General features: G+C 47.9%; 1 protein-coding gene across 1 annotated transcript in view; it reads right to left on the reverse strand.

Moving 5' to 3' along the window:
* Positions 1-5,819, reverse strand: part of MEIOSIN (meiosis initiator) — a 2,303,138-nt gene extending 2,297,319 nt beyond the window's left edge. Inside the window, exon 1 of the mRNA XM_086938419.1 lies at positions 5,613-5,819. Coding sequence (XP_086794545.1) covers positions 5,613-5,701 — 89 coding nt within the window. The 5' untranslated portion in view covers positions 5,702-5,819. The remainder of the gene's footprint in view (positions 1-5,612) is intronic.
* Between the last annotated feature and the right edge of the window lie 21,322 nt (positions 5,820-27,141).

Here is a 27,141-nt window from a genome sequence, read left to right on the forward strand (position 1 = left end):
TGAAAACGCAATCTACACAGTGCATCCACCAAATAACATTGGAATTATGCAAAAAAGGTTTATGCAAAACTTATATCTGCCAGATAATTGTGTGGCGAAAAGAATGACACCTCACGGGAACCCCACCCTCGGGGTAACTGGCAATGAATCACCAGACTGAGTCCCCTTTCTCATCATTGGTCGTCATTCAATTCAAAGAAAAACTAGAAAGTGTCCAAACAAAAAACGTGAAAAGTGCACAGAAGCAGTACCTATAGAACTGCTAATGACAATGTAGTGTGATTAAAATCAACTGGCACACCTATTCGCAAACTTTTATTCCTGATTATCAGGCATAGTCTGTTGAATTAAAAAGGCTGGTAGCTAGCATCGCATACCATTACCTATCGCCAACATGTTTATCTGCCTCCAAAATTTTGGCAAATTCGTCAGGGCAACACAGCTTGTCACCCACCACTGTTGGACACTTCTTTCTGTGTTGACTGTCAAGTGGAGGAAACCACAATAATCCACATATTAACACCTTGGCTGCTAGGTGTTTTCCCCTCTTGTGCTGACTTTTCATTATTTCCATTGTTTCATGACGCGCTTAGCTCGTCACCAGCACAGCTCAACCGTGCATCATGACGAGCTGAGCTCGTCATGAGCATGGAAAGGGTTAAAAACCAGTATGTCACCCTTCAAATTCTTATCAAAGTAGCCACATTAAATGGAATCACCCTCTAACAGTTTTTTTCAGTCATACCAGCTGTCGAGTAAAACTGAGCCAGGACGTAGTACTCCTGCAGTGAGTTTTTCTTAAAATGCTATCATTGGCCCATACGATTGTGACCATCAATCTGAAATACACATGTAAACATACAAAACACCACACAAACACAGATTTTAGCAGTCCTCGTTGTGAAGTTATAAAGTTAATAAAAACCAATTGGTCTAATTGCTGCGCCGACAAAGGATCGACTCAAGTGAGAGGATCAAGCAGCGCATTCATGTGTTACAAGTTTTTCTTTGCTTCGGGTGGGTAAAACCTCTAGGGGCATAGAGAATAATTAGACGTTTAAACACTCATTGTGAAAAACAGGGGAAATAGACACGGTGCTGAGTTTGCATGACAATTTTGTTTGGGAGACTATCTCAAATATAACGGAGTCTCGTGAATGACTCCAAACTATCTCGTGAACTCACCTGCCAAACTTATAAAATTGGTCTTATTTGATGATTTTCTCATGCGCCCCTTCAGTGAGTGAAATGACAAGGTTCAGGGTTTCCCAGCCTAATGCTGTCGATTCCTCAATTTGTAAGAGCCCACTGCTGCCCCAGTGCCTCTCATGCCCCACATTGCCCATCAGTAACAGACTCCTGCATGCCCCCGTAAAACGATAAGCCTACTCCTCACCGTAAGTTTGATCACGGAGCGTATTGTCTCCTTCGGTGCCGGTGGAACACCCCACCCTCCAGAGTTAAGGCTTCCCTGACGCGGAGACGCTGGTGACGAAAGGTCACATAACGAGCGTCAGCGTCTATGGCCGCCATCTTACAGTGGCAAACTCAATTCAGATACCTACATCCAAGTGTGTTGGATTAAGGAACTACCTTTATTTAAGCAATACAGCGTCCCTAAGGACAGCTAAATACAGAATAGAATTAACAGGAGGCACGTCCCATAGGCGATAAATGGAAAAAATGCCCAAACAATGATCGTCAACATGAGCAGCCATCTTGTAATGGTGTAATTTGGTAAAATTTGAAAAACTCTGTCAATATAGATGGTAAAGCCTCATGATAAAAACATCATTACTTTGCACAATCTTGGCACTGTGCCAAATTTTCAGATTATCAAGTCACATCTTAGCACTTCAACAACGTATAGTTGCTATACAGCCAGTAAGAGTTGAAGCAACTATTCCAGAAGAATGAGCAATCTGTAGCATAGCTAGAATTCCTACCATGTAGGGGGACAGTCCACCGGAGCCCCGGCGGACACCAAAGAGCCAGCGGATGGATCAATGGGGCCTACAACTTGATCCTATTCCACTCTATAATCTCGTTCAGCCCAATCTGGTCACTTTTCTCTCTATGTTTCCATCGTGCTTCTTTGGATAACATGTGGTTATCGACTGCTATGTCAGTGCGGGTTGCAATACATTTGTATTTGTATCTGGGTTTTATATCGCGCCAAATCACCGACAGGTCTCAAGGCGCTTCTGACCGAGTACAGCATCAAGGAGAAGGGTGAATAAAAGTACAGATTGCCGGCCTATCTTACAGGGATGTAAAAGCGTCCCTGAAAAGCAGTGTCTTCAGAGATTTCCTAAAACGGAGAAGATTAGATTCTCTATGAAGAACCTCCGGTAGCTTATTCCAAATGGTGGGGGCTTGGACTGAAAAGGATCTGCCACCTTTAGTCACCATTTTAAAGCGCGGGCATGATAGCAGTAGGGAATTGGAGGATCGTAGAACTCGCTTTCACGTCCCGAAAGATTAAGGTGAGAGTATAAGAACACTTAAGCACCATAAGAGCAGGGAAACTCACGACCAAGTTAGTACAGCACTGTTTTAATGAAAAGTACATTTTTACTAGGACTGTCCTAGAAAGAATTAATGGCACCACCCAGAACATTGAGAATTTGTTGTTATCCAAAGAAGCACAATGGATATATAGAGAGAAAAGTGACCAGATTGGTCTTATTCACTTGACTTTGTACGCGGAACCCATTAACCGAGGACCCACCATTCCAGTTTTTGCCATGCCCTTCACTCATTTTTGCATGTTCACCAACACTCTCGGTTAGACTCTTCCTGATTTTTCTTGAAGGCTATGTTAGTGATGGTGGTCTTTATCTGTGCCTCCAAGACGGCTCGGATGACCGTCTTGAGGTACCGACGGAGAGGTGAGTCCAAAATTGAATAGCTTAAAAACGCTATTTTTCAGTGTGTTTATTGTCCATCAGGTGTGTGCGCCATCGCGATCATTTTCCGGGGGAAACGCCTGTTAAATGTGATCGGTGTGAAGCCTTTGAGGGGATTTTACAAGCCGTTTCAATTTTCTAGCATTTGAGCATGTGTTAAATCACTAGGTAAATTAAGAGCAAGCACGCGGACAGTTTAGTTCTAAATAAAGTTGCGGCAAGCTATGGTGTATTCCGAACTAGAGGCTACTACTCGGTAGTGCCATATCACGCTACTGTTTGGACATTCCAGACTGTATATAAAACACTTTCTTCTTCAGGCGCAGCTAGTTAGGATTCCCCATTCAGAGTTTGGGTGCATGTTTCCCCGCATAACCGAGTGTTGGTGAACATGCAAAAATTAGTAAAGGGCAAGCAAACACTGGAATGGTGGGACCTGGGTTAATGGGTTCCGCGTACAAAGTCAAGTGAATAAGACATGAGAGAGTGTAACCATGGAGCTGAACATCAGTGATACACTCTTTCTGCTTATAAAGAGATGGCTGTGAATAACAATACAAGCCATATGCAAATTATTATTTTTTAATTCTGTGTGAGCGACAGTGGATGCATGTGGTGGAGAGAAAAGTGACGCAGATAGGGGTTGTTAAGAAAGTTAGAAGATCAAATTAATTTAAGGTCTTATTCTTTACTTTCTAGAGTGGTGCCTTCTTTTTCTTTTGGGCTGTTGCCAGGTGAGGTGAGGTAGCTTCCTTGCAACATCTAGGTAAGAAATAAAAGCTTGTGATCCATTATTGGAGTATGATATCTGGCAATGTTGCTGTCACTATTTTGGTAATTTCAGATATCCCTGTATCGTTTGTTGATCTACTTCATTGAGATATACGTTGTTTTAATTTTTGCAGACACCCTCAGTCATAAGGTGATTGCAAAGGAAGGAAAGTACACACCAAAATAAAGTTGATTCTGGCTGTATCGTTACCAACAATCTTGAATGTACTAGTAATGATATTCTTCTTCTTAATTTACTTCACATGAAATATTTGCATTTAACAACATTGCAGTAGCAAACATTGGGTGGGTCCTGACGAAGCCACTGGACAGAACGATGTCTAGATATGCTGAAACATGTTGTTGACCACTTTAATATTTTAGACAGCTATTTGGTAAAACGGTCTTTTTTTAGACAGTTTTTAATTTGAATTGTGAGAGACATCAATAAAGATGTGGTTTGTCACAACTCAATTTTAACTTCACTTGTCACCCACGCACTGCACTTAGTTCCCATACACTCAACTACTCTCATCTGGTAGTAGCTCAAACAACCATACTAAAACATCCTTGAGCTCCCCATCACTATGATAGGGTTGTAGCCCTTATGGAGTCACCAGTGTGACTGGAAAGAGGAGACCTAGATGAAGAGGCATGTCACCAGGTTTGGTGAGTGATGGGAATCCGTAAATGTATTTTTTTATTTTTCCTTTCTTTTGCGGCGTTTAGCTCAGTATTATTTTTCTTGCTGAGTTTAGTGTAGGAACATTGTTTTAGACCCATGGATACTTTAGGTATGTAAGTATAAGGTTTTGGGCCAAGGTATCCAGGTGGGTCTTTAAACATTACCTCTGACCCTATCTTAAAGTTTTTGTGTTTTGTCCTAACTTCCCACCACCACCACCACACCTCCACGGTCCAGGTGTTGCGTGAATGGGTGAGAGACATGGCTGAGTGGGCAGTGGTCCAAGAGAGACGGATGCATAAATGTAGGAGTGACAATAAGCTAGAAGATACCCTGCGTGGGCAGTGATACTTGCAGACCTAATTGACCTATCTGATGGTAGACCCTCCTAGGCTGGCGTAGTGCCTCTGCATGGAGTGAATGAGTCAAATTCTGTGTAACGTTAAGAGAGGGAAACGGGCAATGGTTCTCGTGGTAAAAAGTGCTCCTGGGTAAAAACCCACGAGAGGCGTAGGATTTAGAATGAACGACTTAGAAATGTAAGCGGAGATGCTCCCTTCTATATTATATTGGACATTACTCCAGAATCATTTAATTGACTATAGGGGTAGAGTGGGGGAGGCGGGGGGAGGGGGGGGTTGGATATACATATGGTGCTAATTGCGACCTAACAATTTGAACTAAAAGGCTATAAAATTTAGACCCAAAACAATTGCTGGCAAAATATGGGTTTTTGAAATACCCAGACTCTACATAGTGCAATTTTTTTATAAGTATACTTTAAAAACACACACTTCACAGCTCAGCTGGTAACTCCCTTGCAATGCCACTCCCCAAAAAATAATGTTGTCATGAGGACGATTCAAGTGATTCCATCAATTACAGCCAGTTACAAGTTGCACGCACCCTTTAGATATAGAACAAAAACAGTTGCCCACACTTACGTTTCTTTTAAGCAACCAGGCTCCCTGACAAGAAGGTTTAGCTGTTTGCCCCCAACCCCTTTGGATTCACTTTCACAGCAGAGGAAACTCCCCGCCTTACATTTGATCTCTAGGAATCAACAGTCCCGCGGCGGTTGTTTTTTCGCAAAAAACCGTAGGGGAAACTGTTTTCCCTATATTAAAAGAGATGGTGCACGTAATGCCCCTCGGATCCCGCCCACTTCGACCACTGACATCGACGTACACTTGCCCACAAATATCCTCGACCATCTTAGTTTTGCTCAACTCCTTAGAATTCGTCACCTTTTTCTAGGGGCCACTGAGAGACGGTGATTCTGTACATCTGAGGAGCCTTCGTGTTCTTCACTAGCATCGCCGTCTGGCACCCACATTGCGAGAGGCTAGCCGGTGCGGTGTAGGAATCTTCTGCGCCGTCCTTCGTGCTCGAAACAGAACACGTGACGGGCTCTTCTAGACTCTTCTGTGGGGCTCGGTATCTTTACTCTCCAGTATTCTAATCGGCACAAACTAAGTACACGATCCAGACACTTTCTGATTTCTAATTGTCCGCGTGGTTTTTCACAGCTTCAGTCTCAACGAGCACGCGTCGGTTTAGCGTCAGAGCGCAACGTCATTTACGTAAGCCGTTCTTCTTGTCCCTTCATTCAACCTGTAGTAGAAAATGCGGAAAAATTGTTTTCGGATCTGAGGCAAATGGAACTTTTTAGCGGGGAGGATATTAAGCAGCGGAAATTAAAACGACATTGATAGATTTGTATTTTTTTTAAATAATATAATAAAGAACCACCAGTCTCGTAATGAAAAGGGAAAAAAATACGCACCGGAGTACTCACGCACCTGTCAGCTATCAAAGTAGGGCTGTGATGGGTTTGAAGTCAAGTGAATGGTGTAATTTCCTTAGTAGATGCCTAATAAGATATTGGTAAATAGAATGGGGAAGAAAGAAAGGTGGATTAGGAAAGATGGTGGTATGAGAAGAGGAATCCAGATTGAATATTCTAAACAAGAAAGAGATTCTGAAAAAAACTGGCTGACATAATTTTCCCACTTGTCATACATTGAAGAAAAAGCAATTTTAAGCGAGAGACAGCTAAAATAAAGCCATTTTTGGCTTTATAAAAGCGGGAGTCTTCCACTTTGTTGTAATTAATATGGTCAGCATGTTTGTTGTATTCCCGGGGTGATGGGCTCCGGGAACTATTCTAGATGGGGGCACCTCTATAATATTCTAAGGCCTAGCATAAATTGCTCAGACAAGTGTATTGCTTCTTGCTCGTTCACTCCGCCGTCACCAACTGGCGGACGTGACATCTTTTATTCACAACGGTCACATGGGCAATGACGGGGCACGCCTGTTACGCCACAGGCGGAAACACAAATTCCTCCCCAACCAATAAAAAAACAAATAAAAGTCATTGGAAGAACACTACTATCTTCAAATGTCATTCACAGCCTGTCGCGGCTCATAACAATGCAATAACTCCCAAATCACATTAAATAACCGGAACAGTCTTACGTGAAATAGTCTCTTAGGCGACTGGAGGGCACAGAATTCCTCCGCAGTCCATGTTGAGTTGCGCCTCTGCTCAGAATTTCAGCGGCAGCAGGACTTGGGGGAATGTCTTCACTGGCTCCCTCTTGCTTGTCTCCTTGGTGTGTGGGACCTCCGTCTCCTGTTCCTTGGCACAGGGATGGCGCATCATCAGGGATTGTAGGCCCGCTCATCTGACTGGATACATCTATGAAGTCCCGGGCGTTGTCACTGCCCCTGACTGGTGCCCCGACCGGGGAGACAGGGTCTTCACCTCCTGGTGTGGCAGGTATACTGACGCTCCCAGATTGGTATTTCTTGAAGTACGAAACATTTCGAGTCACAGTCTCTCTCCCTCTGGTAGCAACTATTCGGGTTCCTTTGACGTGGACCACAATCCACGGTTGTCGCTCATAGGGAAGTCGGAATTTACCACTTTAGTAGCACGGCATCTCCCACAGCAATTTGGGATGGCTTGGCCCTTCTCCGTTGGCTTACTTAAGCATGCGTCTTCTTGCGCCGAGCCTCCACTTGGTCTTCCAGGGGGATTTCAGGCTGCCATTTAGGATGGTGAGGAATGGAATCCATGATTACTCGACCCATGAGCAGGTGTGCTGGAGCAACGCCTATGGTGGTGTGAGGCGTTTGGCGATAGCTCCGGAGAAATGTGAATAGGGCCAGTTCGAGAGATTGTCCCTTGTCATGCGCAATTCGAATTACCTTGTTGAGAGTTCGCATGAATCTTTCTACCTCGCCATTGGCTTGAGGCCACCTTGGAGTGATTCGGCGATGTTGGATTCCCAATATCCGAAGGTAGTTAGCTAGTTCTTGGCCTTGAAAGGGAGGGCCATTGTCAGTCTTTAATTCCTTTATCAACCCGTGAGCAGCCATTATTTTCTCCAGCTTGGGGATCACCTCAGCAGCGCTGGGTGTGGAGATGATCTCGACCTCAGGATACTTGGAGTGGTCATCAATGGCTACCAGGGTGTGGCGACCTCGGGGAGGCTGCCAAAGTCAAGACTGACACATTCCCACGGTGATTGTGGCCGGGGTTCCGTCATGATGGGGGCTGGTCGAGGTGCTTCTCCGGCTGTTTGACAGGCCGCACATGATCGGACCGTAGATTCAACAAGGTCATCCATCAGAGGGAACCACACCTTGGTGCGAAGGCGTGACTTTGTTTTGACCATGCCTTGATGGCCGACATGAGCCAATTGAACAACGTGTTCGGCCAGGGATGAGGGTATCACCAGCCGATGACCCCTCAGTAGACACCCGGTGCTGTCCTCATTAAGCTCCTCTCTCACATGATAAAGGCTGTCGATGATTCTTTGCGCCTTATTAGTTAGGACTTTCCACACCTCCTTGGTTTTGTGCCAGTTGCCATGTCGCACCGCAGCAATGGCTCTCTGGAGACATTCATCCTTCTGGGTTGCTCCCGCTAGCTTCTCCATGGATATTGGTAGTGGACAGGACCGAGCGGTAATACATCTCATATATTCCTCCGTGTCAGCTGCACCTTCCATTTCTTCCCTGGTTGCCGCTCGAGGATGGCGTGATAGGTAGTCCACGGGGTTTTTAGACCCGGGCTGGTATTCTACCCGACAGTTATAGTTCTGGAGTTGCAGCATCCATTTCTCGATTCGAGGAGGGGGCTTCGAGGAGGTTCCAGAGAATAAGGCTACCAGCTGCTTATGGTCCATGGCAACTACAAACGGCTTCCCTTACACATAGAGATGAAAATGGCGGCATCCCCAGTGTATCGCTATCGCTTCCTTCTCAATCTGGGAATATCTTTGCTCCGTTTCTGTGAGCGACCTGCTGGCAAACGCCACAGGCATCCAGTCTTCTTCCACCCGCTGTCTCTGCATGAGCACGGCGCCTAGTCCTGTGGGGCCGGCGTCCACGGCCACTAGGGTTAACTTCCTCGGGTCAAAGAAGGCTAAGGTGGTTGCTTCGGACAGTGCTTCCTTGATGTCTCGAAAAGCCTTGTCTTGATCCGGGCCCCATCTCCACGGAGTGGCATCCTTTGTGAGTTTCCTCAGCGGTAGTGTTAGATTGGCCAAGTCGCGAATGAATCTTCCGCAGTAGTTTACCATTCCAAGGAAGCTTTGGACTTCGGTTACTGTTGTGGGTGGAGCGGCTTCTTTAATGTCTTTCACTTTCTCGGGATCCGGGTTGACTCCATCAATTGAGAAGGTATATCCAAAGAATTGTAATCTCCTCTTTAAGAATTCACACTTTTCACGGTGCAAGGTGAGCCCAGCATCCCTCAATCTTCGTAGCACCTGGGTTAGTCTATTGTGATGTTCCTGGATAGTTCTGGCGTGGATCATTATGTCATCACTGACATTTATCACACCCGGGATGTCCGCTATGAGTTCCTGGTTCACATTTTGGAATACCTCTGTCGCGCTGGAGATCCCGAAGCTGAGGTGAGTGTATCTCCGTAGCCCCAGGTGGGTCGAGAAGGTGGTGATGTTTCGCGACTCTTCGTCTAGGACTAGTTGGTGATAGCCTGATCTCAAGTCCAGTTTGGAGAACCAACTTGACCCTGCCATTTCACCTATCAGATCGTCTATCGTGGGTGTGATGTGGCGTTCACGCTTAATTGCGACGTTGGGAAGTCGCATGTCTACACATATCCTCACTGCTCCCGGCTGTTTGGTTTTTCGTGTAACCACTATCGGCGAAACCCAGGGGGTAGGACCCGTGACTCTTTCTATTATTCCCGCCATTTCCAGTTTCTCGAGTTCTTCTTCCACCAATGGACGTAAGTGAAAAGCTATCCGGCGGTGCCGCAATGCGACTGGCTGGACCGTGTAATCAATGTGTAGGTGCACCTCCTTCCCTTTGAACCTTCCTATTCCTTGGAAGACTTCTTTGAATTCCGCCAGTAGTTGTTGGATTGATTCTTGATGGACTCCAAAGGCGAATGTTACTACGCCCAGGTCTTCCGCCGCCCGACATCCTAGCAACATGCCTTGGCCATCTTCGGATACAAATACGTTGGTGGTTACCGATCGGTCTCCATGTGATATGGTGGTCCTGAATTATCCCCAAATCCGGAGTGGTGTATCTTGTCCATACGCAAACACAGTTATGGCTGACGGGGTGAGCACTGGCGGTGGGTTTAGAGTTTGGTGTAGAGTAGACGCCATCAGATTGATGGTGGCACCCGTGTCCACCACGGCCATGACTTCATGGGACCCAATGTGGATCCGGCACTGTGGCAGCTGTCGCGCTGGTCGTGTCGCCGTGCCAATCATATGTACTTTGTGTACCGTACGCTCCTCTTCCTCATCATCATCCATATCACTCGGATCTCCTTCGGGCGCTGTGTTCACCACCTGTCTAAGCTTGCGATACCGCTTAGATCGGCACACTTTTTCAAAATGGTTATAGCGTCCACATGCCGGGCACCGTTTTCCTTTTGCCGGACACTCCGCTGCTGAGTGCGGCATTCCTCCACAGTATCCACACATTTTTGGCGGCCCTGGCGAGACTGACCACGTTCCTTTCTTAGTCCACTTTGTCGGTGAATTTACTGTTACTTTGTTGACCGGTTCTGCTTTTACCAGAGCCTGGAGAGCGGCCTCCATGTGGGCGGCCCGCGCCTTCGATAGCTCCTTTGTGCGCCCTAGTGTTAGTATGTCTGCTAACGACTTGCCCGACTCTTCTAGGATACTTTCCCTCAACTTGACTGACGCGCAGCCTTGGATGATTTGACCATGGATCTCCTCCGTGACATCGGCAAAACCGCATGTTGATGCCAGGTTTTTTAGGCGTGCGTGATGAGGTACTGGGTTTTTCAGAACCGGTACTGATCCGGTAACCCAGCGGTGTCAGGGATAACACCCGTAGACCTCGAGTACTTTCCTGATTCAGACCACAGAAACACGAGTCTTCTAGGTGAAGTCAAGGATCAAATTTATTGGCTGCAACCAGGTAACAAGCGTCCTAGAAGTACAACAGCATGTATGTTCTCAGGAGACTGCCCCAATGTACAAAGCCTGGTCTCTTCTTTTATACATCTTTTTAGGCTTCAGGCAACATTCTTAAGTTTACGGTGCAAACATTCTAGAATTTACAGTGGGCTATTCACATATTTTCTTTACAAAAGGAAAAAGCAGAGTCATGGTGACATGTATACATTTAGTGTGTCCAGTTCGTGATCAATTATCCGGCCAGGCCCAACATTTCCATCAGATATCGGTGTACCCTCAATAAAACCGGGCTCCTCCTCATCATAAAGAAAAAGGGAAGAAAAGAGCAGAGCCAGGTGTGAGCAAGATTTGGGCAGGGTGTGTGTGCGATGTACGCGATTTATGGCCTGTTGTATGTTGATGCTATCTCGTTCGGCCACTGGGAGAGGAACTGACCAAACAGGTTTGGCTTGGGGCTGTGGCTTCAGCTTGGCCAGGTCACAGGGAAGTCGATTAAGGTGTACGTGTCCTTGATATCAAATTCAGCTGCAGTTGCAAGCCTATGTGAAGGGCAACATATAAGATGGATGCCAAAACGCAAAATGGCGGACAAGGGTTCAGAAGCAAAAATAACGATTTCGTGGTGAAATCGTTACCTGATTGTGACGCAAATGCTTGTGCACAATGTACTAGTCATTATCGGTATTTTGGCATAAAAATCGTCAAAATACGACAAAGTTTATTTCACGGGTTCCAGAAATTTTCTGGAACTACAGTGATATGTGTCCAGTGACTCCTCTGGCAGCTGTCTGGCCTGTCTGAAGACGAAGCGCTCATAGTCCTGGTTTGCCATTGGCTCGAAGTGGGCATTGAGGTCGTTTATGAGTGTGTGGTGGTTCTTTGGGGTGACCTCCACTAAGGTCTTGGCAATGTTATGCACATCCTTGCCTCCGAGATGAAGGATCATGGCCCTCTTTTGGTCCTTATGTATCCTTGTGGCCTCAAAGAATATCATCAGGCGATCAACCCAATCCTTCCATTTGGGCGCAAGTGAAGAAGGGGAGCCTTCTACCACGAAAGGCTCTATCGGGGGTATCGTGGCCATCTCGTGCGTCAAACGCGGAACTGTTAGTTGTGACTCCACTCCAATCTGTCTTCAGTGTCCTCGTAGACGAGGCGCTGATGGAGTGCCCCTAAGTCCGCCGTAATATTACCGCTGGCAGTTGCAGTTGCCAATGCTCGCTGGCTCCGAGACCCGCTCTTTGAGGCTGCTGTGTCCGTTGCCAAGGTTTGATGGCGCAGGGGCCCCAGCTCGTGTGAGGTCGCTCACCCCCTTTTAGCGGGCAAGACGATGTGGAGTGCAGACCCCTATTGAGTTGGCTGGTGTCTCCTGCCCACGTGGTGACTATCGTGTTATGCTTCCAGAACAGGCCCGCAGAGCGTACGTCAGGGCCCAGCTCCACGCATGCGTCGTGTCTTCCCCTCTCTGCGCTGAGCGATGAGTCAGGAGCCGCTAGGGGGACGCGTGTGCTCGAGGCCCTGGGCTTGGGCACGAGCGTCTGGCAGTGTCCTGGGCCTCGCCGGACCCGGTAATGCGTTGCGCACCGATCGGGCGCCACACCCCGCAGCAGGGGAAGATAGCAGAGCGATGTAGCGGCCACGCCGGAGGGGCCAAAGCGCCTCACCTGACGTGCTCCGCTGGTGTAGGAGCGCTTCCTCTAGCGTCGACCAAAGCTGTGTGAACCACCGCGGCTCGGGCCGCACTGCGTGAGCGGTGCCGGACACGAGCACCGCAAGCCAGGTGTGTAGCTCACGGCCGCCGCACAGCACAACGTGTGATCGGACGACCACACGCAGCGAGGGCACGCCCACCCTCGTCGCCAGTTGTTGTGTTCCCGGGCAGATGGGCTCCGGGAACTATTCTAGATGGGGGCACCACTATATTATTCTAAGGCCTAGCCCAAATTGCTCAGACATGTGTATTGCTTCTTGCTCGTTCACTCCGCCGTCACCAACTGGCATACGTGCGGACGTGACGTCTTTTATTCACAACAGTCACATGGGCAATGACGGGGCACGCCTGTTACGCCACAGGCGGAAACACAACAATGTTTGGCATTGAAAAGTTTGTTTTCACCTCTCTCCCCTCTGTTATCCAACCCCCTTTACGTCATTTAGAATCCTCTCTAGGTATTTAGCACACGTCTTGGAATGTTCATGCATTCCTTCGTCAGCTGTTTCCAATGCGTTGACACTTTCTCCTGGCTGCTTGTGGGCCTTATTTATGCAATAAATAATTGTGTTTCAACTAACGGCGTTCATACAGAACTATTTAATTTATTCTATCACTTCCAGGGCTCGAGTTGGGGTACCACGTGGGTGAATGGCGTCCCCCCACTTATTTTACCGGGGGACACCGTCCCCCCTGCCAAACAGCTGGACTTCACTCTTTGGCCTCTCTGGGACGAGGAGCTCTGCACCTTTCCTGATGTCACTTCCTGTCGTGACGTCACTTCCGGTGACAGCGTCCCCCCAATTCTTTTTTTAGGACCTTTGCCCTGATCACTTCAATTGGTGACGAGTTCGGGATGCGATTTTAAAGAAAAGGACCGCCTCAGCTGAATTTCTTTTTGTAAGAATTTATTGAGAACTTCTAAAGCAATTATTCAGACGAGTTACTATTTAATTTGTCTACTACGGTTTAATTGGTTACTAATTTTCTACACTTGGGGGGGGCGGAGCTAGCTCAAGACCAAGATGGACGCTTGAGTCTCGAGCTCCTCAGAAGCCGGCACAATAATCCTGCAAAATCCTGTGTCCCCACACCATATGGGGGCTCAAAATAGCAGCAGCTGATCCGCGGAGCAAGCACGCACACGTCTGTGCGACCGCGGGGGTAACAGGCCCGTTGATTGTGCCCCCAGGGAGTCCACTTGGAGACGCGACTAGGCCTAGAAGCACCGGCCTTGATATTGTTGCCTACCCGGCGACGTCGCCTTGCGTGCAGCCGGGACCTGCATCGGAGCCCCGAGAGGGCAGAGATACGGCGGAGACAGAGGCGGAGGGGCCTGCCTGGCTGAGGGGCGACAGAGCCTCGGTGCAGTCTCCCGTGGCATTGTCTGTCCCTTAGGGCAACCACGAGGAGGCAAGAAGAAACGCGGCGGGCCGGGGATGGGCTCCCAGGGGGAGAGTGCCTGTCTGCAGGGGAAGCGCGATCGGCGCCGGAGGCGGGAGACCGGCGAACAGACACGGGAAACGTAGATACGCCCTTGGCTTGGCGGCCTCATCAGGAGATAGCGCTGCGGAGGTGAGGGGCCTCTCCCTGGGACTGGGAGTGACTTGGGCCTGGCTGCCCCACGAACATACGGGAGCTGCACACTGAAGGCAGGTCAGTGGCCTGAATTGATAGATGGGGCAGCGGGGGCCCATGGAACGATTGGGGGAACTACGCTGAGCGACCAGAGAGGCAACGGGGGCAACTGGTGAGGAGGGCGAAGGCGCCTGTTGCGGACAGTGTAAATGCGACGAAGAGCCATTGAGGAGACGGCGCACAGCGCAGATTAAAACTCAATAGGACGGCTGGTGAACTGTGCAACTGAGCAGTGGTGGGCACAGGATAGAACACTGGGGCTATGCCTGACACGCTTGTAACAGCTCTACCCTGCCTGAAGACCCTGGAGGAGGACGGAGCGCGCATGAGCTTCAAACTCAGAAGTGGCGGCAAGATGGGGAAACCAGACCACGCCCAATCTAAACTCCTGTTCGCACAAAAGAGCGCTAAAACAAAGGACAAGGCGGCTGAGGACAATACTAGGCCCCTTCACCGGAGAAACAAGACCAGGACATTAAAAGCCTATTACTATCTATGGAGAAGGGCCTACAGGAAGGCATATCGTCGCTGGGAGCCAAGATGGATGCAATGACGTACAGGCTGGACAGAATGGGAGAACGACTCGACAAACATGCGGAACGCCTGGACATGTCGGAAAGAAGGATTACTGAGGTAGAGGAGGCGCAAACCACCATCGACGCTAGTCATAAGCAACTGGGAAAGGTGATGCAGCTACTCCAAGATAAGACCGAAGATTTGGAGGCGCGTTCTCGACTATGCAACATGCGCGCAGTAGGACTTCCTGAGACAACCCAAACTGGCAAAATGGAGACATTCATAGAGAGACTACTAACGACTTTGCTGGGAGCTAAGGTGTTCTCCAACATGTTTATTATAGAGAGAGCTCAGCGCTCGTTGGTGCCGCGGCCGAAGCCGGGAGCCCCGCCAAGACCGATAATAGCAAAGTTCCTGAACTATAGGGACAGTGATGCGGCGCTAAGAGCAGCCTGAGAAAAACAGACGCTAACATACGAGGGCTAGAGTATCTCCCTGTATCCAGACTTCACTGCCAAGGCCCAAGAGGCGAGAAAGCACTTTCTACCAATGAAGAAACAACTGCAGGACTTGGGCCTGGAATATGCGATGCTATACCCGGCAAAACTTAAAATCAACAGGGACGGGCAGTCGCACGTCTTCACGGACTCGAGAGTGTTACAAAAGGCGTTAAAGCACTGGACGAGGGGGCGGAGGAAAAGCCCCGATCACACTGCAGCGGACGGTGCCGGTGGAGGCGACCTGGAGGAAAAGGACTGAGAGACAGGCGCTGTGCTGCCCCGGGGGCCCCAGAGGGCAGAGACAGGAACACATCCTATGCGGAGACACTGAAGAGATGAGTTCCGCAACAGCTGGGAAGCACCCCCGGTGAGGGATGGACAGGTTGCTGCCGGCTGGAGGTACGGGGAAAGTGTCAAGTTCTAAGATTGTATTGTTACTGGCAACCGGACTTGAGCTACCTCCACCCACATGTGATAGCACTGCAGGGGTACGAGTTAAAAGGGAAGGAGGTAATGGGTTGGGTGGGATTGGGAACTGGAAATATCGCGACCTAGTTGGTGGTGGTCTGCAGTGGGAGGGGACGGGAGTTGGAACAGGGACTGGAGGGGGGGTTGTTGGTAATGTTTTTTGATGCCAAAAATGCTAGACTCACGGTTCACCACACTACCAATGATGTGGGTGGTCCAATACGAATTAGGAAATTAGCTCATACGAATGGCCCCTGAAGACATGGTCCAAGACACAAGAAAGGAGGCACTCAGGGCAATGACGTGGAACGTCCGGGGGCTGAATGATTTTAGGAAACTAAGTAAAGTTCTGAATTACTTACAGAGACACCACATAGATTTAGCGCTGATGCAAGAGACACACCTGCCAGATAGCAGTCCCAGGTTGCAAGCAAGGGGGCTGAAAGGTCAGTATAATGCAGCCGGCTTCACAACACACGCACGGGGCGTACTCACCTGGGTAAATCGAAATCGGAATGCTCCCTGAGACTGTTAAGTGCTGACCGAGGAGGCAGGTACGTTATATCACACTGCGTCGGCAAGGGGATGGACATCCTAGTAGTTAATTATATGGCCCTAACTTCGACTGCCTTGACTTTTATCGACGCTTAACAGCAGTAGCGCGGGACTACACAGAACTTCCAGTTATATGGGGAGGAGACTTTAACATGACCAGAAGCCCAGAGTTGGATAGATCGAGCGGCCCAGACAGACGACAGACGCAAGCGGCCAGGGAATTAGATGGGTTATTGCTCAGTGAGGACCTCATACATGTGTGACGCAGCTTGTATCCGGGAAGAGGAGGCCTTACGCACTACTCTGCCTTTCATAATATCCACACTCGCATAGATTATTGGTTAACTTCCTCCCGGCTTTCCTCACAGGTGCGTGGCTGCCAGGTGCTCCCTAGAGCTCTATCCGATCACTCCCCAGTTCTGCTAACACTCACAACCCGGAGGAGGATGATCCCCCCATTCACGTGGAGATTCCCGCCTTATTCATTACAAGACATGCAATTCAGAGAGGATATAAACAAAGCTTTTTTTGACATCAATATTGGGTCAGTGGACAGTTTCACTACGGTTTGGGAAGCATTTAAGGTCTACATTAGGGGAGAGGTTATGAGTAAACACTCAAGGGTACTCCGCTCTATTAGACAACAACTAATCTCTCTGGAGAAGCAGGTGGCGGACTGTGTGAAACGAATTATAGGTAGTGACTCTGAGGACATACGGGATGAGCTTAGGAAACTGGTGGCTGAATACCAGGAGGAGGCGGATGATGAACTGAAACACTTGGGAAAATACGCCACAGCTAGAATGTATGGGGAGAGGGACAGACCGGGCTCGGTACTGGCTAACATGATCAGACAGAAGCGGCGTAGAATAACGGTGACGGCTATAAAGACGTGGGAGGGTGAACTACTCACAGATGAGGAAGAGATAGCGGACCGGTGTCGGACTTACTACTCAGAGCTATATGAGGCGAGGGGGTCGAGCAATGAAGAAGAGATTCAGGACTATCTGGAACACATCAAACTACCGTTCTTATCGGATGCCCATAGAGAATTTTTAATGCTTCCAATAGAACACGATGAGATACGAGAGGCCCTTAGTGGAATGAGAGCAGGGAGTGCCCCGGGGACAGATGGCCACACGATGGGGTTTTACTTGGCTTTCCTGGACTTGCTGATGCCACACCTCTCTGCTCTGTTTGCGGATATGAGGGAGGCGGGTGTGATGCCTGCTTCAATGAGAGAGGCACTAATTGTGGCTACCCGAAGCCGGGGAAACCCCCACAAGAATACAGCTCCTATAGGCCGTTGTTGCTTTTGAACGTTGATACCAAAATATACGCGAAAGTTCTTGCGACCCGATTGGCCCTGCTCACCCCGGAGCTAGTTGCACCAGAACAGGTGGGATTCGTAGCAGGTCGGAACATTACATACAATTTAAGAACTGTGTTTGGAGCTTTTCAACACATAACAAAGGACCGGAAGGCGATAGCTGTGTTTTTGGACATAGAGAAAGCCTTTGACTCGGTAGAATGGCCTTTTATGAGAATAGTACTGGCAAGGCTGGGACTAGGACAGGGGTTTTTGCAGATGATGGCGGTCCTGTACACCTTATGGTGGTGGAGTGCGCTGTAGAGTTGGAGGCATCGGTTACAGATGGGTTATAGGTTTGTTATACCATAAAAAAAATAAAAAGAGGAAAATGTGAAGGTATTGTTTTTGTGTGTTGCATACATCATAGTCAGATGAGAGCTGCAAAAACTTGCAATTAGCGCCGCCCGACCTCCGGGATGTGGGCTGAACGGCTGTGTTTGACCAGTTTATCTAGCGAATAGTGCTACCCTGGAAGGGACGCGACCCTCTCTGATTGTGTGTAATGTACCTGACAAGGTTAAAAATAAATACATTTAAAAAAACTAATTTTCTACACGTTTCGTGTGACTCTGCTCTGTTGTAGCGTCAAGCATCGATCAGCTGTTTTTCAACTTTTATGATGTGAGGCAAGTTCTTCAAATGAAATCGCTCAGGCAAGTTACTACATATTTTGTCTGCCTATGGAACGAATAACTGCTAACCTTTGAACGCGCTTCATGTGTCAATTTCATGTGTTTTAGTTTACTGTGTAATACTCGTTGCCAGTTGGATATCCGTTAACGGCAGAACTTGTGCTCGGCTGCAACTGTCATAGTGACGTTGTAAATATCAGCTGTAACTGACATTGTGATGACGTACTCTTCAATGCCTACGCATGCATGCAGGTAACATACATTACGTGACTCAATTTTGGATTCAGTCTTCTTCAAGTAAGTTTCGTATAGCTTTGGCTTTCATCAGTTACCGATCGACCCACTACGGACTTTTGTTCAGTAAAACAAAGGTAATTTGATCCAGAACTACTGGTTATTTATAGCGCATGCTTTTCCGATTACTTTCTCTAGGTCAGGGCTTTGTTTCATTCCGCTTTTAACGTTAATTGACAATATTTAAAAAAAACTAAAAACTTATTTAGTTTATTCGCAAGTTCAAAGACTGAACATTCAAAATTCAAATGTTTTCCTTTTTACAAAGTATTTAAGGATATATTTTTCTCTGCCGCTTCACTAGATGCACCTATCCGGACGGATGAAGTGGTCAGCGCAATAGCGCGCCTAAAGCCTCTGAAAGCACCGGGACCAGATGGCTTTTCTGCCGATTTTTATAAGATATTTTGCCCTCTGTTGGCGCCGATCCTGACCAGACTATTTAACTCCTTCCAAGGGCCGGACTCAATTCCACCTGACATGCTCGCGGCAGACATCACAGTGTTGCCTAAGCCGGGCAAATACACCACCCAGTGTACCGCCTACAGGCTCATATCTCTGCTCAACCTTGACCTCAAACTTTTCTGCGATGTTGGCTGCAAGACTAGGCCCGTGCTTACCGGGCATCATAGAGCTTGATCAGTTGGGATTTATTCCTAACAGGCAATGCAGTGATAACACCAAACGCCTCCTGCACGTTTCCGATGCCACGTTACTCTCGGTTGACTCTGAGAAGGTGTTTGACTGGGTGGACTTAGGGTTTCTAGATTAGACACTGATGCGCTTTGGAATAGGAGACCGCTTCAGGGCTTGGGTCGCCAGCTGCTACGACACACCCCGGGCAACAATCTGCGTCAACGGCAGCGGCTTGCAACCCTTTGACATCAGACGAGGCACCAAACAGGGATGCCCACTATCGCATCACCTATTCGCACTGTACGTAGAACCTCTTGCGCAGCGAATCCAATACAATCCTGATATAGTGGGCATCATCTTCGGGGGCGAGCCACACACCATCAGCCTTTATGCCGATGATATCTTGGCCACACTTGACAACCCCACACAATCTGTGGCAGCCTTTCTAAAAGAAATAGAGGACTTCGGGATGGTCTCCGGTTTCAAAATGAATTCCGGGAAGTCCAAGCTCCTTCTGCTAGGCCGCAAAACGTGTAAGATCAACGGCAAGCCTCAGGCATATGGGGAACTGCTATCTCAAACCTCGATCCCTTATCTGGGTATCGCCCTGACACCTAACACCACGCAGACAGTCGAACGGAACTGCTCAGATTCTCTCTCCCAAATACAGGGAGACATGAGGAGATGGCAGCAACAGCCATTATCACTTTTGGGTCGAGTGGCAGCAGTCAAAATGTCCGTCCTCCCTAAGGTCCTATATATATTCCAGACCATTCCAGTGACTCCCCCCGATGGGAATGCTAAAGAAATTACAGGATGCATTACAATATTTTATTTGATCCGGGAAACGCCCGCGGATACGCAAAGAATTAGCCCACCGTGCTCCGCTAGAGGGAGGTCTGGGGATCTCTAATTTGTTGAGGTACTTCCAAGCGACACAGTTGGGATATTTTTTAGAGTGGAACCGCCCGGAATCGGAGAAGAGATGGCTCTTCCAAGACAGAGCGATGGCACAAATGTCGCTCTAGAAGATCCCCTTTTTGAATCGTTCGGATAGACCGACATACATCAATAAGTCCCCCATCACCCGCACGATCCTGCGAGTGTGGAATACAGTGGCGATCCAAAGGGGGCTCACCAGTTTCCCTTCGCCAATCACGCCGCTATGACAACCCAGCCTTCACTCCGGGGATGGAGGTACTAGCGTTCGGGCAGTGGAGAAACTCTGAATGCAGGTCTGCGGGACACCTGTTCGACCTAGACGGCTTCATTCATCTCGTTGACCTAACTGAGATGTATGATCTAAAAGCACCACAACAATTCCAATATTTTCAGATTAGGCAATGGCTGACACAGCCAGAAACTCCTCCGCTGGTTGGCAGGCGACTCACAACCTACGAGAAATGGCTATTTACTAAAATATCCAACCGGCAAGCAATCACAGACCTCTACAAAATGATTAGCCCATCGCCTCCCACGACACGTTCCGCAGGCCAGAGAAGGTGGGAAGCCGAAATAGGGAGAAGCCTCACTGACAAAGAATGGCAGGCCATATACTACAGGGCCCATCATACAGCCAGGAACAATGCCAGTAGGGAAACAGCAGTAAAGATCATGACTTATTGGTACTTGACTCCAGCCCGCCTAAATAAAGGTAACCCAGACCACAGACCCACATGCTGGAGGGGTTGTGATAAAATAGGGACACTGACCCACCTATTATGCGACTGCAAAGAGGTGACAGACTTCTGGACGGCGGTCCTTAACGATATAGACGCACAATTTGATACAGAAATTCCCTGCTTTCCAGCCTGCACACTCCTAGGGCTCCCAAACGCACTCACATTCAAATTAAAATCGGTCAGAGGGAAGCAGATGGGGCTAGCAATGGGTGCTGCTGTTCAACATATCCTATCGCTCTGCGGTACTCCTAGGCGCCCCACACACACGGGCTGGCTGCATAAAATTTGGTATATACTGGGCATGGAGCAGATTCAAGCCACCCTTACCCAATCCACAGCAACATTCGATACCATCTGGCAGCAATTCCTCTCCCTTTTGGCCAAGAAATTCAATGAGATCACGTTCCTGAAATACCTCCGACTACTGCGGCTCACAGACACTTCTTCCCGGGATGACACCCCCAAGTAACCTGAAATGGGACTGCTTGCTGATTTGGCGCCTTTGCAGGGCGAGGAAGTGACACACCGGTTGGGGAGGGAGGAGGGTTGGGGCGGAGGGGGAGTTGGTGGCGGGGGGAGTTGGGGGCGGGGGGTTGTTGTGCTTAATGGGGAGGTCAGGTACTCAGTTCAGTGATGCTCGCCCTAGACACGCTTTCGTGGACACATTAAATCCCAGTGACTTACAAGCCTAAACACCTTCTAGTCTGCGCGCATTGTTTATTATCTTTGTATTGTGGGCACTGTTTTAAAATTACCGTACAATTTACTTGAATCATTATTTTGCATTTTGCATTTTTAAAGCAGCATTCACTCACTCAACTTAGCCGAGAAGGCGCTGAGTCGGGCCTCGATCTCACGAGGCGGAGTGGAAGTAGCGCGGCCATCTTGGGGAGGTATCCCAGGACAGGGCAGCAGTCTAGTGACTCAGGTGCAAGGCGCTCGGCGCCAGTACTTAAGCAGGAAACCAAAGGCAATCGCGAGACCTGTCCATTTCTCCTGAGGCGGAAGCCGGGAGTCTGCCCTCATTGTTTATTATCTTTGTATTGGGCACTGTTTTAAAATTACCTTACAATTTACTTGAATCATTATTTTGCATTTTTAAAGTAGCATTCACTTACTCGACTTAGCCGAGCAGGCACTGAGTCGGGCCTCGATCTCAGGAGGCGGAGTGGAAGTAGCGCGGCCATCTTGGGGAGGTATCCCAGGACAGTGCAGCAGTCTAGTAACTCAGGTGCAAGGCGCTCAGCGCCAGTACTTAAGCAGGAAACCAAAGGCAATCGCAAGACCTGTCCATTTTTCCTGAGGCAGAAGCCGGGAGTCTGCGCGCATTGTTTATTATCTTTGTATTGTGGGCACTGTTTTAAAATTACCTTACAATTTACTTGAATCTTTATTTTGCATTTTGCATTTTTAAAGTAGCATTTACTCACTCGACTTAGCCGAGCAGGCGTTGAGTCGGGCCTCGATCTCAGGAGGCGGAGTGGAAGTAGCGCGGCCATGTTGGGGAGGTATCTCAGGACAGGGCAGCAGTCTAGTGACTCAGGTGCAAGGAGCTCGGCGCCAGTACTTAAGCAGACGGTTATGCCTCCTCGCAGTGGACGCATTCAGCGGACGCGCCAACAACACGCCAAAGGAGCGCCTAAGGAAAGCCCGTCTGGGCCCGTCCGGGCCAGGTCGGGCCTAGGGGCCAGTCCCTCTGCTCTCTCCGGGCAAGAAAGGGTTGGGCTAAGGTACAGCACGGACCAGCTCCTGAGATTAAGAGAGAGGGAGGGATCGAGATGTGTCCAACTGTCGACTCTTACTGTCGATCAGAGGTCTTGTCCATGTTGTAAATATAGATTTGCCCCCTCAAAAACCTGTCCGTTTTCCCTGGCACTGCTCAATTGTCGGTCCCTGCCCAAGCATGCGATCGAGATTGCCCTGCTTTTGGAGGAACGAGACTTGGATGTGCTCTTCCTGACCAAAACATGGACCAATGATAGCTCAGACCCCGATATCGTTCGAGCCTAGCCCCCAAACTATGTCATACTCAGACAAGATCGGGCAGATGGTCGCGGAGGGGGGAAATACCTTTGGATATAGAAACTCGAATGTCGCTATCCCAGGCGCAGAAAGCATGATGTTTGCCATCACATTTTCACCTAACTGCACTCTCTCTGGGATATTACTCTATCGCCCTCCAAAGGGCTCATGCGCAATTCTGCGACGACCTTCCCAGTACCGCTATAAATTACTCCAGTCGCTCTCCCAATTTCACCATCTTGGGAGATTTTAATATCCACCTAGATGTACCAGACACTCCGGCATGTCAGAACCTAATGGCAGGACTGGAGGTGCTCCACCTTAAACAAATCGTGAAAGGTTCCACGCATAAAGCGGGACATACCCTTGATCACTGCTTTACCAATCTGGACACACTTAACTTCGATAACTCCTTGAGGGTCCCTTGGTCTGACCATGCACTCTTATCCTTCTCCTTGTCCCCCCATGAACAGCTATGCCCAGCAAACTCAACAAAAAAAGTAAACCGAATTTGGTCCAAGCTATCGGTAGAAGAATGGACCATAAACCTGAAGGAAACCATGCCCAGGGGTAGCTATGATCCCTTAGAAGCTAATCCTCTCTTCAATCAGTGGCTGGAGCCCTCATTGGACGTCACTCTCCCAAAAATTGAATTTTCCCACCGCAGTGGTGCGAACAAAAAAGCATGGTACACCCCGGAACTCAAAGCTCTCAAACAAATCTGCAAGCAGCAGGAGAGGAAATGGAGGAAAGACTATTCCGAGTCCAGTAAAGATAGCTATAGAACTTCACTGCGGAACTATAAGCAAGAAATCAAATCTACCCAGTCCAAATATTTTCAAGAAAAGATTGCTTTAGCCTCAAACTCCCACCGGGAAATTTTTAAAATTTTCAAATCGCTAGTCACCCCCCCCCCCCCCCCCCCCTGCCCCCTCAGCGATCCACTTCTGGCTCACACTCGCTGTAAGGAATTAGCAAATTTCTTCGCTTCGAAAGTGGCTGATATTTACTCCTCATTCCAGCAGACAGCCACAGGGCCACTCTACCCTCCTCCTCTTGGTATGACCAGGCTCAAGGAGTTTACCCCGCTTGACTGTCCGGTGGTACAGCTTCTTCTAGGAAACCTCAAGTCAGGGTCCCCGGTTGACGCTGCCCCCCCCACCATTCTTAACAGGGTGTCAGACATTGTGGCCCCAGTTATTCAGGAAGTGATCCATTCCTCATTGACAGCTGGACTAGTGCCACCATCCTGGAAGTCAGTGTGCGCGTGGTATCTGGATTCTTAGTGTAGAATGTAGGGGTGCTTGGACGGCAGTTGCTGCCAAAACAGCGCTGTACAGGGACGATTAAAGAAGAGCTTAACACCTTACTGGAGTAGCCGTCTTCTTTTCATTGGCGACGATGGTTCCCTGCATCGGCTCATCTCACGAGTGTTGCTAGACGTCCTGGAGGTTTTTTTCTTCCACGACAAAGCAACTGCGATGTCAGGTCAATTCCCGGAATTTCTGCCTAAGCGACGTACGCATTTCTGAACTTTGCAGGTTTTCTCTGGCTTGCTGTGAGTTCCTCTGCCGAGGATTTATCTATATTTTTGCTGTTTTGCTTATTTTTCAGCCCGCTTTTTCAGCAACATTTAGTGCGCGAGCTTGCCTCTGCACGAGCCTCTTTCAGTGCACGTGTGCTGTAGCGTGCGTCTCCCAGCGTTACCATGGAGACTTAACATCAACATTTTACTGCGTCAGTGCTTTCAATTGACAATGGCCTACAAATCGTACTGAAAGTACATGCATTCTTCAGCGCCTTAAAGGGCAAGCTCTCCATATTTCATTTCTTTGTGCTCTAGAGGATTTAAAGCTATTCTACGATTTGGAAACAATTATACTTAACGTAACTGCAGTGCTATGTAGAAGCTAATCCTGGCAATTTTTAGTTTTGCTTGAACTTGCCTGACAGTGCACAGAGTCTCGATATTTAAGCAATTTTAAGGTGTTGAATACAACATTGTCATTTTTTTTATTTTTATTTTTTTATTTTATTATTTTATTTGCTTGGAGAAAGTAGCGTCACCACCTCCCTTTTTGCAATCTCCTGGTCCTCCTCCCATGATTTGGAAGCAATGGATAGCCACTTTTGAGGCTTACATTGATGCAATTGATGGCGACATATTCACTTCAAAAAAGAAGAAGGCACTTCTCAAAAAAGAAGAAGGCACTTCTTGTGTACAATCTGGGGGTTGAAGGCAGATCCATTCTAGAAACACTGCCTCTGGAGGAGGTGAGAATACTCAACAATTCACGTGAGGATGGTGATTCACTGGTCATTGATGAATATGCTTCATTGATAAGAACGCTTGATAAGAGGTTTAATCCCAAACGCAACGTTGTTTTGGAACGTCATACATTTTTGCAACGTGCACAGATGCCTGGTGAGTCAATTGATGACTTTGTCGCTGCTTTGAGGATTTTAGCAGTGAACTGCAAATACAGAGAGTTCAGAGATGAGATTATTCGTGATCAGTTGATTGAACGCACGTGCGAGAGAAGCTTTTGTCGTCTGATGATCCTGATTAGGAGACTGCTTTGACTCAGGCTAAATCTGTTGAACATTCTCAGTTCTGTATGAAAGAGATGAGTACACCTGCAACTGCTTCTACATCTTCTACTGTAACTGAAATCAATGTACTCACTCCCAAGCCTTCAAAGTCTTCTAAGATTACGAACACGAGTGTTTCCCGGTCGTCAGTCTCCAAATCAAAGAATGATTCCCAAGGCTTGTCATGTTATCGATGTGGCAGTAGGTCACATCTGGGGAATTTCAAATTTTGTTTTGCTGTTAATCAATCTTGCTTCAAATGTGGGAAAAGAGGTCATCTGGCACGTATGTGCAAAGTTTCTGTTGTACAAAGGGGATCTGCACATACCGTTAAGAATATAGAGGAGCATGTAGAATGTGATGATGATGACACCTGTTATGAGTTGTTGATGTTATCGGCTTCTCCCTTGGAGGCTGAGGGTATAGTGAAAATTGCATCCCTTGATGAATCCCAGAGGAGAAAATCTCCTATGTGTGCTATCAATCTCAATGATAAGTCAACCAAATTTCTTGCTGATTCAAGGTCTCCTTTCACTTTAATTAATGTTGGAGACTTTGTGGTTCTGGGTGAAATCTCTTTGGCACCATCATCTATCAAGATGTTTGCTTATGGGGGCAAAAGAGTAGATGTTTTTGGCAAATTAAAAGCGAAGCTTGGTTTTAAGGGAGAGTGCACATCATGTATGATCTATGTTGTTGAGAATGGTGCTAATTTATTAGGTTGGCATGAACAAGAGGAGCTTAAAATCATTCTTGACCCTAATCATCCTAGTATGGTTTTATCTAGGGGTGAGGCAAAGCACTATTATGCCTCTCTTTCGGATGCAAAGCCCGTGCATTCCATGTGTGCTTTGAGTGAGAATGATTGGGCTCAGAAGTATCCTGATGTTTTCAGTGATAGTCTAGGCAAACTAAAGGGTTTCCAACATCGTATTGTTTTAAAAAAGGGTGCTAAGCCGATTGCACATAAAGTTCGCCAAGTACCTCTTAGTATGCGCAATGAGTTGAAGTGTGAACTTGAGAGATTGTGTACCTTGGGGGTTATCGAACCCATTGAAAGGTCGGAGTGGTTATCTCCCATTGTTTTGGCCCGCAAGCCCGATAACTCTCTTAGGATGTGTGTGAATTTGCGCGACTTGAACTCCTGCATTTGGATACATCGTCAACCCTTGCCCAACATTAATGAGATGTTATCTACTCTGGAGGGGGCAAAATATTTCTCTACCCTTTGAAATATTCTCAGCGTACCACCAAATTGAACTATGCAAAGATTCTAGGCATCTCACGTCATTTGTGACTCCTGAGGGGGCTTTCCGTTATCTTAGAATGCCGTTCGGACTGGCGTCAGCTTCTGCTGTGTTTCAGCGCCTTATGGGTAATCTGTTTAAAGACACTGCAGGAGTTGTCTTCTTTCAGGACGATATTCTGATACATGGGAAGTCTATTGTTGAACATAATGAAAGGGTTAAAATCGTTTTGGACATTGTAAAATCTTATGGTTTGACTTTAAGGAAGGATAAGTGCAGTTTTCTCAGGGATGGCGTAGATTATTTAGGTCACCAAATTTCGGCCAAGGGTGTGGAACCTAAAATGAAACTGTTAGATGCCATTCGCAATGCACCTGAACCGCAGAACAAAGACCAATTACGTTCCTTTATAGGACTAGTTGAATATGACGCAAAATTTGTTCCCAATTTTTCTGACAGGACTGTGTC

Source organism: Lissotriton vulgaris, chromosome 9 (genome assembly GCF_964263255.1).
Source record: "Lissotriton vulgaris chromosome 9, aLisVul1.2, whole genome shotgun sequence".
In the NCBI taxonomy this organism is placed as follows: Eukaryota; Metazoa; Chordata; class Amphibia; order Caudata; family Salamandridae; genus Lissotriton; species Lissotriton vulgaris.